The sequence below is a fragment of the Chionomys nivalis genome, chromosome 8 (genome assembly GCF_950005125.1).
Source record: "Chionomys nivalis chromosome 8, mChiNiv1.1, whole genome shotgun sequence".
Taxonomy (NCBI): Eukaryota; Metazoa; Chordata; class Mammalia; order Rodentia; family Cricetidae; genus Chionomys; species Chionomys nivalis.
In genome coordinates this window covers 7318862-7333696 of record NC_080093.1, presented here as the reverse complement: position 1 = coordinate 7333696, position 14835 = coordinate 7318862, and the positions used below count along the sequence as shown (strand labels likewise).

Below are 14835 nucleotides of genomic sequence, written 5' to 3'. Positions count from 1 at the left end.
TCCCAAATCCCATTTCCAGTAGGTGGGTATAGATGGAAGTTTCTGTCCTGCCTGGTCCTGTAATCATTCAGTACCAAAAAGACACAGAGGCTTATATTAATTATAAACTATTTGGTCTATTATCTCAGGCTTATTATTAACTAGCTCTTACAACTTAACCCATAATTCTTATCTACGTTTGGCCACGTAGCTTGGTACCTTTTCTCAGTGCAACATTTTCATCTTGCTTCCTTTGTGTCTGGGTAGCAACTGCCTTTCCTCTTCCCAGAATTCTCCTAGTCTGATTGCCCCACCTATACTTCCTGCCTGGCTACTGGCCAACCAGCATTTTATTAAACGAATATGAGTGACAAATCTTTACAGGGTACAAGAATATTATCGTGTAACAGGTGGGACTGTGACTGGGCTGTGCTTGGAAGGGCATTCTGTTTTCAGAACCCCCCAGAAGCAGGTCTTTGGTTGGCAGGCACTTATATCAAAGTCATTGCCCAGGTTTCCCTGCAGTGATATGCTAGTTCTCTCCCTTGGTCCTTGTTTCCATTCATTCCTCAGGAGACACGGGTGGGAGCCAGAGAGCCCCTAGTCAGTGTGGGCCTTGGAGAAGAGCCGACGTGAGTTAAACGCATATCATTTAAGCAGGTGGTCTTCTTTAAGCATTATTGTTGCTAAGGTAGGATAGGGCCTCACGGTGTAGCCCAAAGCTGGCTCTAAATTCCTGTGATTCACTTGCCTTAGTCAGTCGAATTCTGAAATTATAGGGACATGCTGCCACGTCCATTTTGCAACATGAATGGGTTTTGGTCTCTCTCTCTCTCTCTCTCTCTCTCTCTCTCTCTCTCTCTCTCTGTGTGTGTGTGTTTGCACATAGAGACCAGAAGAGGGCATGGAATCCCCTGGTGCTAGAGTTATGGGTAGTTTGGAGCTGTCTGGCTTGAGTGCTGGGAACTGAAATGCAGTCCTTTGCAAAAGTGGCAGTCGCTCTGAAGTGCTGAGCCATCTCTCCAGACACAACAGTGTTTCTATTTAACAAACTAAGGAACTGCACTGGGAAAGTCCAGAGTAGAGCCAGGCACAGTGGGCTCAAGCGCTCCCTGGAAGCTTCCCTTGCTGCCTTCGCCCCATTTCAAAGTTGCTGCCCTCAGGGCTGTCTTTGTTCTCAGTCAGCCTTTCCTTAAGTGATGGCTTGTTTAACAGCTAGGTTGGCAACTGGGCATGACCACAAACCTCCACCCAGTCATCATCAAGAGAGTATCAATGAGTGTCCTTGCACTTGTGTTACCAGGGCAACGTGATGCTGGGATCACCCTATGTTGTATGGAAGAGGAGTGGCGGGCCGCGTCCCACTGCCCAGCTAGCTTAACCCCCGAAATAACCACATGGAAATTGTATTAATTAGATTACTGTCTGGCCCATTAGCTCTAGCCTCTTATTGGCTAACTTTCACATCTTGGTTAACCCATTTTTATTAATCTGTGTGTTACCACGAGGTCATGGCTTACCGGCATGAATCTAACCAACGTCTGTCTTGGGCAGGAGAAGCATGGCATCTGCCACACTTCCCTTTTTCCCAGCCTCCTGTTCTGTCTACTCCACCCACCTAAGAGCTGCCCTATCAAAAGGCCAAGGCAGCTTCTTTATTCAACCAATGAAATCAACACAAATATAGAAGGACCTCCTACACCAATTCCCCTTTTTTGTTTAAACCAGAAAGGCTTTTACTTTAACATAGTAAAATTACATATAACAAAACAGTTATCAAGCAAGAATTACAGTTACAATACTTATATCTACTTTATCTTTTATCACAACAATGTAAAACTATAACTATCTATTTTTAACCCTATCAAAGACTCCAGAAGGATATAATATTATCTAAGTAAACAAGAAGTAAGCAACTTTTAAAACTCTAGAAATGATAGAGATATCTCGCTGTCTGTACAGTCACCCGAAGTATTTTTTGTACTGTTGGGGCATTCATCTTTGGCCTTTAGGCTCGTAGTATTTAGCAGACTGTTTTTTATGAAGCAGGAAATTTTAAAGACAGTTTAGTCACTTTTTTTGTATCCTGTAGAATGTCTTGCAGACTCTTTCATGAATCAGGAACCCCTAAAGAACATATCACCTTTTGGCAAGTTCAGCAGTCCTCTATCTATGGGTTCTTGTATCCAGTTAAGCAGTCCAGACAAGAGAAGTTTCTTGCCCAAATGGCTATCAAACTCCATAAGGAACTTCTTAGATGCCCATCTTCCTCTTGAAGTAGCTGGTGCTGCCGGGAGCAGACGTGTCTCATTGTCATGAAAAACCCTAAGTTATTAAAACATTACATGCCATGTTCTGTAGTCTTTGAAAGATATGAAGAATGTCTATATAACTGAAATATATCTCTATATGTCTAGAAAATCTAATTAATATGACTACAGGCTTGACTATTATAGATGATTATCCATTAACAACCTATATTTTCTACATTTTTTAAATGAACTACACAGTCACAATACCTTAATCAAGAACAGGAATATGCATATAACAAGATTAACCTTAAATTTATATCAATAAAGCAAAATTTATACCAATGTAAATTATTCATATCTATAACATATCCCCCTTTAAATGTAAAAGAACATTTATAAACAATATTTGGGAATATGGGTGTAGTTATTTTTTTTTTTAACTTTTTTTTGTTGTATGGAGGAGGAGCCTAGCCTGAGACACATTGCCTGGACGCTGTGACTTCTGTCACAGGTAAAATCCTAAGGCTCAAAATGTTCAACTATGTTACCTAATCTCGCATCCCCTAACAGGCAGATGAAAGCCTGGGTCCCTGCTCACAGCTGGTCCTCCCCTACCTGTTGATGTTTCTCCACACCTGTCACTGGGTGAACAAACCCAGACCTTGCTAGCCTTTGCTCAGACTCGAGGGGGAAACTCTTCGGCTGGTCTTTTCTTTCGTTGGTTAAATTACTTGAAAAGTGCAGTGTGAACCTGTCCTGCCCTGAGCTTCCTCAGTCAGAGAGCATCATGTCCTTCGCTGCCATCTCAGAAAGTCTTCTTTTTCTCCACTTATATATGTCTGCTCCCCTGGCAGCTTAGCCAGCTTGCAGATGTCAGATCCACATGGGCTGAAGGAAGAAAATTCTGAGGGCGCGTCTGGTCTTGTTTCAGAGCAGGGTCCTATGTGTCATTGAAATTCTCCTTTTAGACCAGGATGGAGATCTCCAGCATCCCAATCCCTCCCTCCCTCCCTCCCTCCCTCCCTCCCTCCCTCCCTCCCTCCCTCCCTCCCTCCCTCCCCCTCTCCCTTTCTCTCTCTCATATATATTATATTCTTGTTTTGAGACAGTGTCTCTGTATGTAGTAGCCCTGGTTAACTTAGAAAGGCTATGTAGATCAGGCTGGCCTCAAACTTAACAGTGGTCTCCTGCCTCTGCCTTCTTGGTGCTAGGATTATGGGCGTGTTCCACTGTGCCTGCACGCAACCCATTCTACTGCATCTTGCTTGGACAATCAGCTGGGACAACAGTTATAGTCCTCTCCACACGGCAGGATGAGAAACCTCTACAGGCAGGTTTTCCTCCATATCTCTTAACCTTCCACATCATGAGGTTGGCTAGTTTGCCTTTATGTAATATTTTAGTTTGAAACTCTTCAGGGAAATGCTGCTTTAATTATTTTTTTTTCTAAGCAGACTACTAGGTTTTAAATCTAATTATACACTGTGAATTTGTTGTAACAGTTAGTGGCTCAGAGATAAAACCGTGGAGCCCTCCCAAGTCTCTTGATAAACTAGGGCCTGTACGGTCAGCTGCTGCTTCTGTGAGTGGGGACCAGATTCAGGGAGGGCATCTGATGGGCACTGTCACTCTGGGTGAGGTGCACGTGAACCCCTGTGCTGTGTACTGCCCGGATTCTGCATCTGCTGGGGATGGCCGCAAACAGCAGTCACACATGGTGTAGACAAGAAAATGTGCATCAAATCCTGTGCCACCTCTTCATTCTCTGGACAGGACATCCTTGGCCATTGCCTCTGGAGAATGGGAGCAGGGGCGCAGGAGAAGACCAGCTAGCCAGGTGTGGTGGCACATACCTTTAATCTCAGCATTTGGGGCATGGGGCAGAGGCAGGCAGATTTCTGTGAGTTCAAGGGTAGTCTGGTCTACACCGTGAGCTCTAGGACAGCCTGCACTGTGTAGAGAGATCCTATCTCAAAGAAAGGAAGGACGTGCCAGCATGGCATGTTTTCCCAGGTCTTAGTGGATGCTTTGTATGCATTGCATGTGGAAGATACTCCATACCCCTCTGAGCAACAGGGTGAGCTACGGGGTGACCCGTGCGTCAGGGTGGGTAATCACAATCAGTCATTTAAAGGAGAGGAGGATAGACAGTCCTGGGCCTTAGTAGGCTTTTCCAAGCTAAGGCAATTCTCCCAGGCACTGGAAGCTGGATGATCCTGGTTCTCACTGAGGTTTCACCAGCGGCCACCTGTGTGACATGGGACAAGTTAACTTTTGTGTGTGGTGATAAAGGATTGAGAGTGGCGAGTTCTAGCATCCTGCAGTCCCAAGCTCTCCCTGTTTGCTGCTGTCCTCACGAATAAAGTGAGCTGGCTTTTAAGAGTCCGCTGTGTCGGGGTGCACCATGTAGCCGGGTTGGTAAAAGAAGGGGGGCATGCCAAGATGAAATTTTAAGGCCTATGTGGAAGCAGGAAGGTCCAGCCTCTCTAATGGACTGAACCCCGAAAGTCATACAAAGACATACTTATTGTTACCCAAACTATTTCCTCATACCAAGGTCCCTAATCTAATTCACATGTCTTACTCAAGGACAGCATCATAGGCCCTCCTGACTTTGGTTCTTTATTATGTGTTGTTTGAAATACACAATAATACAAGGCCTCAGGTGTGCCTGGAATGTCTTGTGACCAAGTCACGGGACGGCGGCGGCCGTGCCCCTTCAGTAAAACAATTCTACAAATCGTAGGAAACAATCACTGTTTTGCACAAGGAGTCTTCAAGGTCAAGAACAAAACAGCTGTTCATTATAACATCTATCCCAGGTACACTGACTCTGCTAAATCCCTACAGCACCTCTGGGAAGTTCTTTGGTGGCCTTAGCTTCCCAACCTCTTGGATCGTCCCCTCATGTCCTCTGTGCTACCCAGGCTCCTAGCAGGATCTGTTCATCCTCACAACATCGAGGCAGTGCCCAGGCCCACCCCAGCTTCTCTAAGCAGAGTCACTCTTAGTGTCTGGGTGTTTTGGGGAAACCGTATTCATTTCCTGTTGCCGCGGCAATAAAGCACCACACGTTTGATAGTGCAAGGCAATATAACTTTATTACATTTCTGGAAGTCAGATTCTAAGATCAACCTCAGTAGATCTAAAGTCAAAGTGTCCGCAGGGCTGCCACCTGCCCAGGCTCTTCAGGAACCTCCCTATCCCCTTTTATTTTGAATTTCTCAAGGCTGCCTATGCTGTTTGGCCCACAGTCTTGTCCTCCACTTCCCAAAACACCAGTGTATCGTTTTCTCTTTCTCTGGTCCCTGTTTTCATCTTCTCTCACTGACTCCCGCCCTCATCACGTTTGTGATTATACCGAGCAGGCCTTGGTAACATCCAGGCAATCTTCTCTCAGCTCAAGGTCCTTAATTTAATCACCATGTAAAGTCCTTATAACTACAGAAGGTGACTCTCATGGGCTCTGCAGATTAGAATGTGAATGTCTTTGAAGGGCCATGATTCAATTATCTATCCAATTTCTCTTAAAAATAAGAAAATATTTACTCATTTTTATGTGTCTGGGTGTTTCGCCTGCATGTATGTCTGTGTACCATGTGTGCGGAACCCCCTGGAGCTGGAGTTACTGAGAGTTATGAGATGCCATGTGGTGTCTGGGCATTGAACCTTGGTCCTCTGAAAGAGCAGCCAGGGGTCCTAACTGCTGAGCCATTCTCCAGCCTCTGTTTGGTTTCAAAATCTAGACTTGGAGAGGAGTGTGTTGAAATGGCTGTGCTGTGGCAGGGTGGTGAGTGACTGTACACAGCTGTTCAACGGCGAACTCCATTTAGTAGCTGTGCACTTAGGTTCTCCCTTTTGAACTGTTGGAGGTACTTTATCTACATAAAGTATATTCTGCCCACATCTCCCAACTGCCAGGTTCCATAAGCCACAGCCATTATCTTCTTCCTTATTTTGTTCCTGGCAGTTACCAGATACACCCAAGAGTGAGGAAGTCTTCTGGGAAAAAGCAAGAAGCTCCAAGACTCACTGCTCCCCCGCCCCTCAGCTTGGTTCTTTACACAAATGAGAAAGTAACAGAGCCGTCTTCATCTGGCTCTGAAATGTGTTTGTATTAGGATTTGAGTGTGGGTGTGCCTCGTGTTCTGGGGACTCTCTTCAAACAGAGCAGTAAAACCTTGAAATAGACACCTCAAGAACACTGTAAGCGTATAAATGCCATCCACCCTCTCCTCTCTCCCTCCTTTTCTTCCTTTTTTTTTTTGAGACAGAAGACTGAAACCCAGTCTATCCTCAAACTCAAGTACTCAATACTAGCCTTGAGTTACCTGGCCCTTCTCTCTCTACCTTTTAAGTGCTGGGCTTACAGGTGTGTACTGCCACCTAGCCTGGCTAGGTTATTAACCCTTCGGGTAAAGGGTTTTAGGGCTTTTGCCCCACTTCAATAACAATTCATCTTTTTCTCATCTAAGATTTGTTTAAAAGGGCTATTCTGTGTGGATGATTTGTGTGAAATCACTTCTGTGTAAGGTTAAATAAAACTGGGCACAGTGAGAATTTGCAAGATAAAGCGGAAGCTGGAAACATCTGGTTCTTGGTCTGCTTGTGTGCCTGATCTGAATGGTGCGGTTCTGATCTGCTTGTGTGCCTGATCTGAACAGTGCGTTTCTGATCTGCTTGTGTGCCTGATCTGAACGGTGCCGTTCTGATCTGGCTGCGTGCTTGTTCTGAACCGTGCGGTTCTGGTCTGCTTGTGTGCCTGATCTGAGTGGTGCGGTTCTGGTCTGCTGGTGTGCCTGATCCGAACTGTGCGTTTCTGCAGCCATTCCTGTATCTGACTTACACACCTGCTGCGTGGGTGACTTTCCTTACTGGGAGATGGTTCTTCCTTGCATAGCCTTTCAACACCCAAGAGGAGAACTTCTACCAAGAACTTGCTCCAGCCCAGAATTCAAGTTTTAAAAACACAGCTGCCTTCCCTGGGGAAAACATAGCCAACTTTGTGCGCCTCTGGTCATAGCAACCACGTTGGCACCTCATTAGCGCCTTGTTTGCGAGGACAGTCTGTGTGGTGGACAAGCCTGGGGGAAGATTTGCAAGGACAGTCTGTGTGGTGCACAAGCCTGGGGAAGAGCTGGCCCTGTGCTGGCAGGTTTGGGGGAGCTGAATCAGCCTTCTAAGGCTTAGTAGTCGTAATCACGCATCTGATGGGACCATCCCTCCTTTCGGTTCATCTTGACTGCGTCAACAGTTGTTGGCCCCTCCCACTCTGTTCCTGCTGGGATTGGTGTGCCACCAAAGGGCCCTGCAAAGCTTGGCTGCCACCTACACAATCCCCAGAGGGAAAAGGCCCAGAATACCATTAGCATCGTTCCTCCTCTTTCCCCATATCTCAAAATGCAGCCAGTCTCAGAGTCCAGCATGATTCCTCACACAAAAGGGAAAGAGGTGCAAAGCCTTTTTTTTTTTTAAATCTGGCATGGCAGTGTGTTTTGTTCTTGTACTTAAGTGTGGGTCTGGCTAGTGCTGTGGGATCTCACTTCAAACACGCAAGCAGCCCAGGAGGTTGCACACGGGCCCAGGGGGCTCCACTTTCATTGTGGGGTTGGGGTTGGTCCCACAGGCTGAACCCACTTTCCTCAATTACAGTGAGTGTTCAGAACTCTACCTTCTTGCTTTACAAAACTGGAATAAAAATGACCTATCCGGCGTGACCCCTGAGAATGCACCAAGCCCCCAGGGGTCACGAGCATCACCGGGAGAGCTCACATAGTCTCACAGTCTCTCTACCTCCTCCCAGAGAAACCTGAGCATTCCTCAAAGGAGCACTGGAGAAGGAGGTGTGGAGTGACACACCCTTGTTTGTCTGCCTTTTTCTCCTCTCCCTAACCCACCCCAGCCTCTTCGCTGCCTCCCTCTTTCCCTCCCTGTTTCATTATATTGAGCTTTTACTGCCCAGTGCTCATGACAGCGGAGACGGAAGGACACAGCTGTGTGTCCCTTTCCAGCTTCATCTTCCTAAGCAGTTTGATTGTGCAGGCTGCCTGGTCCATCAATCTGGACCCCAGATTTCACAGCCCCAGAATTCCATTTCACCGGATCTAGAACACATTTCCTGGTTATGTTCATTTCCCACAAGGAGAACTTGAGACCCAGAAAATATGGTTTACCCGAAAGCCTCAACCGTGGACGCCACATATACAGGCTTCTCTGGGAAAGTCTGTCCCATGTGTAGACAAGGCCATTCCTGGTTTGCCCAGAAACGCAAGAGCCAACTGACATGGGACACAAGAAAGACACGTGGCAGGGCCGGCTCCTCCCGCCTCTCATAAGGTTCTGTGAAAACTGACCAGCACTTTCTACTTCAAATGTAGATCTTTTTCATTTATAATATTTTTGGTCATTGCATATACTACTTCTGTGTAAAAAAGTCATCTTATTATTTTTGGATCTGAACTGAAGACTAGGATGAAAATGTGTGTCATAAATATATATGTAGTTCATTCTGTGTATAGTTTTCAAGCCAAGAAACATATGGGTTTTCTCAGATAATTTAAGTGATAATTTTTTTGAACCAGTGATTTTTGCCAAATTCAAGATGTTGCTTATCAATGGCAGTGCTGAACTCATCATCATGGAGAAGAGAGCAAGAGCCAAGTGGGGAGTTAGCATGTCGGGAGTTAGCACACTGGGCTGGTTTTTATTTTGTGCATGGAACAGAGCAAGTCTCTATAGATACTTTATGTATTATTATTATGAGTTATGGGGCAGGCGTGTGCATTTATCATGATGTGCCTGTGGAACTCGAGAGGACAGCTTGTGAGAGCCAGTTCTCTCCTCCCACCGTGGGTCCCGGGGATCGAGTCAGGTGTCAGGCATGACAGCAGATGCAGCACTCGCTGAGGCATCCCTCTGGGCCTGGGCAAAACTTTCTGAATGTCTTAAATGTTTCAATAATAATGGACATATTCAAAAAGAAATTGAAAATGGTTACTTATGTTTTTGTTATATAGATATAGCATAATTTACTCTGCTCAAACTCTGTCTCCCTATTATTGGATAGGGATTTTAGACCATTAAATGTGTCATAGGACATTTTCAATTATCAAGTTTTGCCTTGGGATGCATTTTCATAATTGAATTATTGAATCAGAGACTATGACAGTAATAACTATGTATTCCAAATCACCTTTATCAAAGATATATACATCATCTTTGTCTATGTTTTGTTTTTTTGAGACAGGATCTCACTATGTAACCCCGACTGGCCTGGAACTTGCTATGTAGATCAGCTAACCTCAAATTTGAGACATCGTTCTCTCCTGGTCTCCTACAACTCTGGGCTACCTTACCCGGTTGACTTTTTTCTACCTTATCTCTCAATGGTGGCATCTGTTTGTAATTTTGGAGGTTTTGCTAGTCAAGCGTTTGTGTGTAATGGTTGCTTCCATTCACCAGGGAGACTGACCGTTCTGCCATAGCCTTTTGTATTGGAGATTTGGGCGTTTCCTAACGTTTCAGTACTTGTTTGTAGGATATATGAAGTGGGGTCTTCTTTACATGGGGGAAGGGATCACTCACTGAAACTTAGCAATGCTTGTGGACCTCTTGTCTCCTTACAGTGCTGCCAAGCTCCTGGACAAGGGTCCCTTCTCAGTCAGTAACCAGAACCCTCTGCTCCCTTCGCCAGCCAGCCTCCAGCTGGCCCAGCTGCAGGCCCAGCTCACCCTCCACCGGCTGAAGCTGGCACAGACGGCTGTCACCAACAACACAGCGGCCGCCACGGTCCTGAATCAAGTACTCTCCAAAGTGGCCATGTCGCAGCCTCTCTTCAACCAGCTGAGACATCCGTCTGTGCTCAGCACCCCACATGGACCTACTGGGGTTTCCCAGCATGCTGCTACCATACCTAGTACCCGATTTCCATCCAATACAGTTGCCTTCTCACCCCCTAGTCAGGCACGAGGCCCGGGACCTTCCGTGAACCTCCCCAGTCAGCCCCCCAATGCTGTGGTGGTACACCCCTTCAGTGGGGTGATGCCTCAGACCACTGCCCAGCCGGCAGTCATCCTGGGCATTGGAAAGACTGGGACAACCCCAGCTACTGCGGGGTTCTATGAGTACGGCAAAGCCAACCCTAGCCAGGCCTACAGTTCTGAAACGGAGGGCCAGACTGGCTTCTTGCCAGCCTCGGCCTCAGCCACAGCATCAGGTAGTGTGGCCTATGAAGGGCACTACAGCCATGCAGGGCAGGACGGCCAAGCTGCCTTCTCTAAAGACTTCTATGGACCCAATGCCCAAGGGTCACATGTAGCATGTGGGTTTCCGGCTGAACAGGCTGGGGGCATGAAAGGAGAGGTTGGTGGGCTGTTACAAGGTACAAACAGTCAGTGGGAGGGCCCCCCTGGATTCTCTGGCCCAAACAAGCCTGATATTGCAGCAGGACCCAACATGTGGCCTCCGCCTGCCAGCCAGCCCTATGAGCTCTATGATCCTGAGGAGCCTACCTCAGACAGGACCCCTCCTGCCTTTGGAGTTCGGCTTAACAACAGCAAGCAGGGGTTCAGCTGTTCCCGGCGGAGGGCCAAGGAGGAGCAAACGGTGCTGTCGGTGAGGCCTCTGCAGGCGCAGGAGCTGAATGACTTCCACGGTGTGGCTCCGCTCCACCTGCCACACATCTGCAGCATCTGCGACAAGAAGGTGTTCGACTTGAAGGTGAGGCACCCGAGGAAGGCTGGGCCCCGAGGGTTGACTCTGGGGCACCTGACTTGGTCACCAGGGTCCTTTATTAAAGCCATAGGTTGTAGGCCCCAAAGGAGTTTCAGGATTACATCAGGGTCCTCCAATGCTTTAAGGCAGGTAGGAGATTTCTTCCCCTACATAGATGAAAAGCAGAGATCTCCTGCTCCCTTTGAAGACTTTTCCTCTCTGTCCATTCTAGAAGCTATAGCCCCTTCAACATAGACACTGTACTGAATTTGAAAGAGGGTCAAGGGCAAAAGATCAGTTCTCAGGTTGGAAGCAGATAAACCATTAAGGAAGACTGCCAACTGTATCGTGTGGAGGGAGAGATTCCTGAGGCTGCCCCCCCCCCCCAGTGGTGAAATGCTTTGCACTGCTGTGAACAAGAACCCACACAGTAGAATGTTTGCTCCAAGGTGGACTGATAATGCAACGAAATATTTCAAAATAATAAAATATATGTAACAGCTGACACACATTAAACTCTTCCCATGTGCCAGCGGTAACCATGTGAGGTAGACGCCGGGGTTTGGTTTTTGTTCTTGCCTTACTGTGTTGAGACTGGGTCTCACTGGGCTCTGGCTGATCCTGGATCCATTCTACGGCTGAGAAAGGCTAGCCTCTGCCTTCCTGAAGGCTGGGGTTCTAAGCATGAGCCTCCATGCCCTGAGGAGATAGATGCTATCATTGTGCTCTTTTCACGGATCAGAAATTTTAGACCCAGGCATAGATGATTGGACCCAGACTAGAGAGTGATGCAGTAGGGATTTCATTGTGGCTGTGGCCTCCCTGAGTCAGTGTCACACCAGCCCGCTCCCATCCTGTCCCAGAGCATAATACAGTTCCTCCTTAGTGGGAACCACAGTGCAGGGTGTCCTTCACCGCTGCTCAGGTCATGTCACACAGATAGGTCTCCGGGACTTGAGAAAGATACACTTCCCTATGTCCAGTGTGGACGCAGTGATGGCAGTGACCCTAGCAGGCGCTGAAGGTCATGGTCTCACAGTGCCTCGTCTGAGGCTTTAGAAGTCACCATACCGTAGGCCAGAGAGAAGTGGGTGGTGTTTCTCTGCAGAGAGGAAAAGCATGAGGTCAGGACTCTACAGAGAGGAGACGAGGGAATCTGACTTCAAGTCTGGGTTGTCATCCAAGATGGATACAGGGAATGCAGATGAGGGTTGACCAAAGGGACTGAAAGTTGTATCGCAGCAACTGGGGTGGGAGGCAGAAGAGAGAAAGGGAGATGAGGTGTCTTTGGTCCAGGCTCTGGGTACCCAGAGCTCCCTGCCTGGCTGGTAGTAACAATCCTTATTCTCTGCCCCCACCCCTGCCTCTCTGGTCTTCTCATCTAGGACTGGGAGCTTCATGTGAAAGGGAGGCTGCACGCCCAGAAATGCCTGCTCTTCTCTGAAAGGTGAGCGCACTCCAGACGGTTCCATGCCTGTGCTCACTGAGTGCTCACTGAGCATTGCAGGGGATTCTGGACTAGGCCGGGCGCAGGAAAACTGCAGAGAACCCAGCAGGGGAAGAAAGCCCGGTCCTCCAGGAGCATCCACTTAATGCAAGTACAGGAACTCCTACTGCTGGGGTGACTGTCAAGCAGAAGGCAATGCTAGAGGGATGGGAAGCATGTGCCTGTCACTGCCTCTTGGGCACGTTGTATTGCGAATGGAACAACTTGGGGAGACCTCTCTGAGGATGCCTCCAGAGGGGTGGCTGTATAGTATGGGGGAAGCTCACTCCTACCCGACAGAACAGGATTTGGAGGTTTGAAGGCTTGCCGCTGTTGTGGACCTGGGGAATAAATATCAAGTCTGACCAGCACAGAAAGACAGGAGAAAGAGGCAGGCAGGGCCAAGTCCCAGGTCCTGGTCCAGTGTAAAAACCTGGGGTTTTTGTTTGTTTGTTTTTGTTTTCCTGTGAGTGTGATTGGAGCTGGTAGGGGCTTGAAGGAGGGGAGCGGTGCACACAGGACCCTCAGAACAAAATGCTGGCTGCCATGCTGAGAACAGATCCCAGGGTGAAGGCCTACCATAGAGGTCAGTGAGGAGGAGGTTCTTTGACCCAACGATGAAGAACAGACAACAGCAAGGCCTCCCATTGTTCACAATAGCTAAAAAGTGAAAGCAACTGGGAGGTCCATTGGCCAGGAACCGACCAACCAAGTGTGAACTCTCCACACAATGCAGTGCCACTTAAGTCTCTAAAAGGGAGGAAATTCTGACACACATAATTTTGATCTTTAAATTCCACTCCCATGAGGTATTTTGGAAGCTGAACAGTCTGGGGTTGGTGGGAAAGGAGAGTGGGTGTTTCCCGGGCACAGTTTCAGTTTTATAAGGTGAAGGGTTCTGTGACTGTATTTAGCGTCCTTAAACATGGGTCAAGCGGTGCGTTTTATGTTTCGGTACCCAACTACGGTTAAAAGAATTTTTACGAAGGCCTCCCTTTTCTTACAATCAAGCAGCAGTTAGCACATTCACAATGGTGCTGGTCTCGCTAACATCCACCTGTCCCTCCCTACCGAAGCCCCTGGGGACCAATCTGTTCTGCTTATGGGTTTGCTTCTCAAGGACATTTCATGTAAATGCACCCCTATAGCCTGGCTCTTTAAACTTGGCATATCTTAGGAGGCTCATCTACATCATATCACACAAACAATATTTGCTTTCTTACATACCGAAAACCACATTTCTGTGTTCTCCATGGTGACGAAGGCTGTGAGCAGCCACACATGAATTTTTATTTATTTTATATTTTTATTTTATTTATACCTGAGTATTTTTTCTTTATAAGACCTCCCATGGGGAGTCAACAAAGTCTGGCATATTAAGTTGAGGTAGGACCAAGCCCCTCCCCCCACATCTATGCCAATCAAGGTATCTCTCCATAGGGAATAGGCTCCAAAAAGCCAGTTCATGCACTGGGGATAAATCCTAGTCCCATTGTCAGTGGCCCCACAGACTGCCCAAGCCCCAGAACTGTCACCCACATTCAGAGGGCCTAATTTGGTCCTATGTAGGTTCCCTAGTTCTCAGTCCAGAGTCAGTGAGCTTCCACTAGCTCAGGTCAGCTGTCTCTGAGGGTTCCCCATCATGGTCTTGACCCCTTTGTTCATATAATCCCTCCTCCCTCTCTCTTCAACTGGACTCTGGGAATTTGACCCAGTGCTTAGCTGTGGGTCTGTACATCTGCTTCCACCAGTTACTGGATGAAGGTTCTGTGATGATAATTAGGGTGTCGTCATCCGACTACAGGGCAAGGCCAGTTCAGGCCCCCTCTCCACTGTTGCTTAGCTGGGGTCATCCTTGTGCATTTCTGGGAATTTCCTTGGTGTCAGTTTTCTTGCCAGCCTCAAAATGGCTCCCTCGATTAAGATCTCTCTTTCCTTGCTTTCCCCCTGTTCCTCCCTCAACTTGACCATCCTACTCCCTCATGTTGTCCTCCCCAGTCCCCTTCATCCCCCCCCCTCCACCTCCCCTTTACTCAGAAGATCTTATCTTTTTCCCCTTCCCAGGGGCATCCATGTATGACTCTCTTAGGGCCCTCTTTCCAGGCTACACCTGAGTATTTATTGTATCTTTTTTCAGTTTGGGGGTATTTTATACATCAGAGCAGAATTTGGGGTCATATACTCGTTTTTGTTTAACTTCTTGAAGAAACTGACTGTCTGACTCTCCTCTAGTGCTGGCCTCCGGTGTATTCTTGCATCAGCAGAGGGGACACTGTGCTCCTCCCCAAACAGCACAGCTACTTATAACCCCACTGGAAATGAGGGTAAGTGGAAGGGGCCTTCAGACGGCAGCTTGCAGAAGAGTTTAACAGTCCTCAGGTTTATATTCCACCATTGAGATCCAGG

The 14835-nt window shown here is 47.5% G+C and overlaps 1 protein-coding gene across 2 annotated transcripts in view; it reads left to right on the top strand.

The window, feature by feature from the left end:
- The window catches only part of Rbm20 (RNA binding motif protein 20), a 184716-nt gene that overhangs the window by 115764 nt on the left and 54117 nt on the right, over positions 1 to 14835 (top strand). For both annotated transcript variants that reach the window (XM_057779511.1, XM_057779510.1), the window contains exons 2-4: positions 9857 to 10949; positions 12329 to 12390; positions 14662 to 14753. In XM_057779511.1, coding sequence (XP_057635494.1) covers positions 9857 to 10949; positions 12329 to 12390; positions 14662 to 14753 — 1247 coding nt within the window. The remainder of the gene's footprint in view (positions 1 to 9856; positions 10950 to 12328; positions 12391 to 14661; positions 14754 to 14835) is intronic.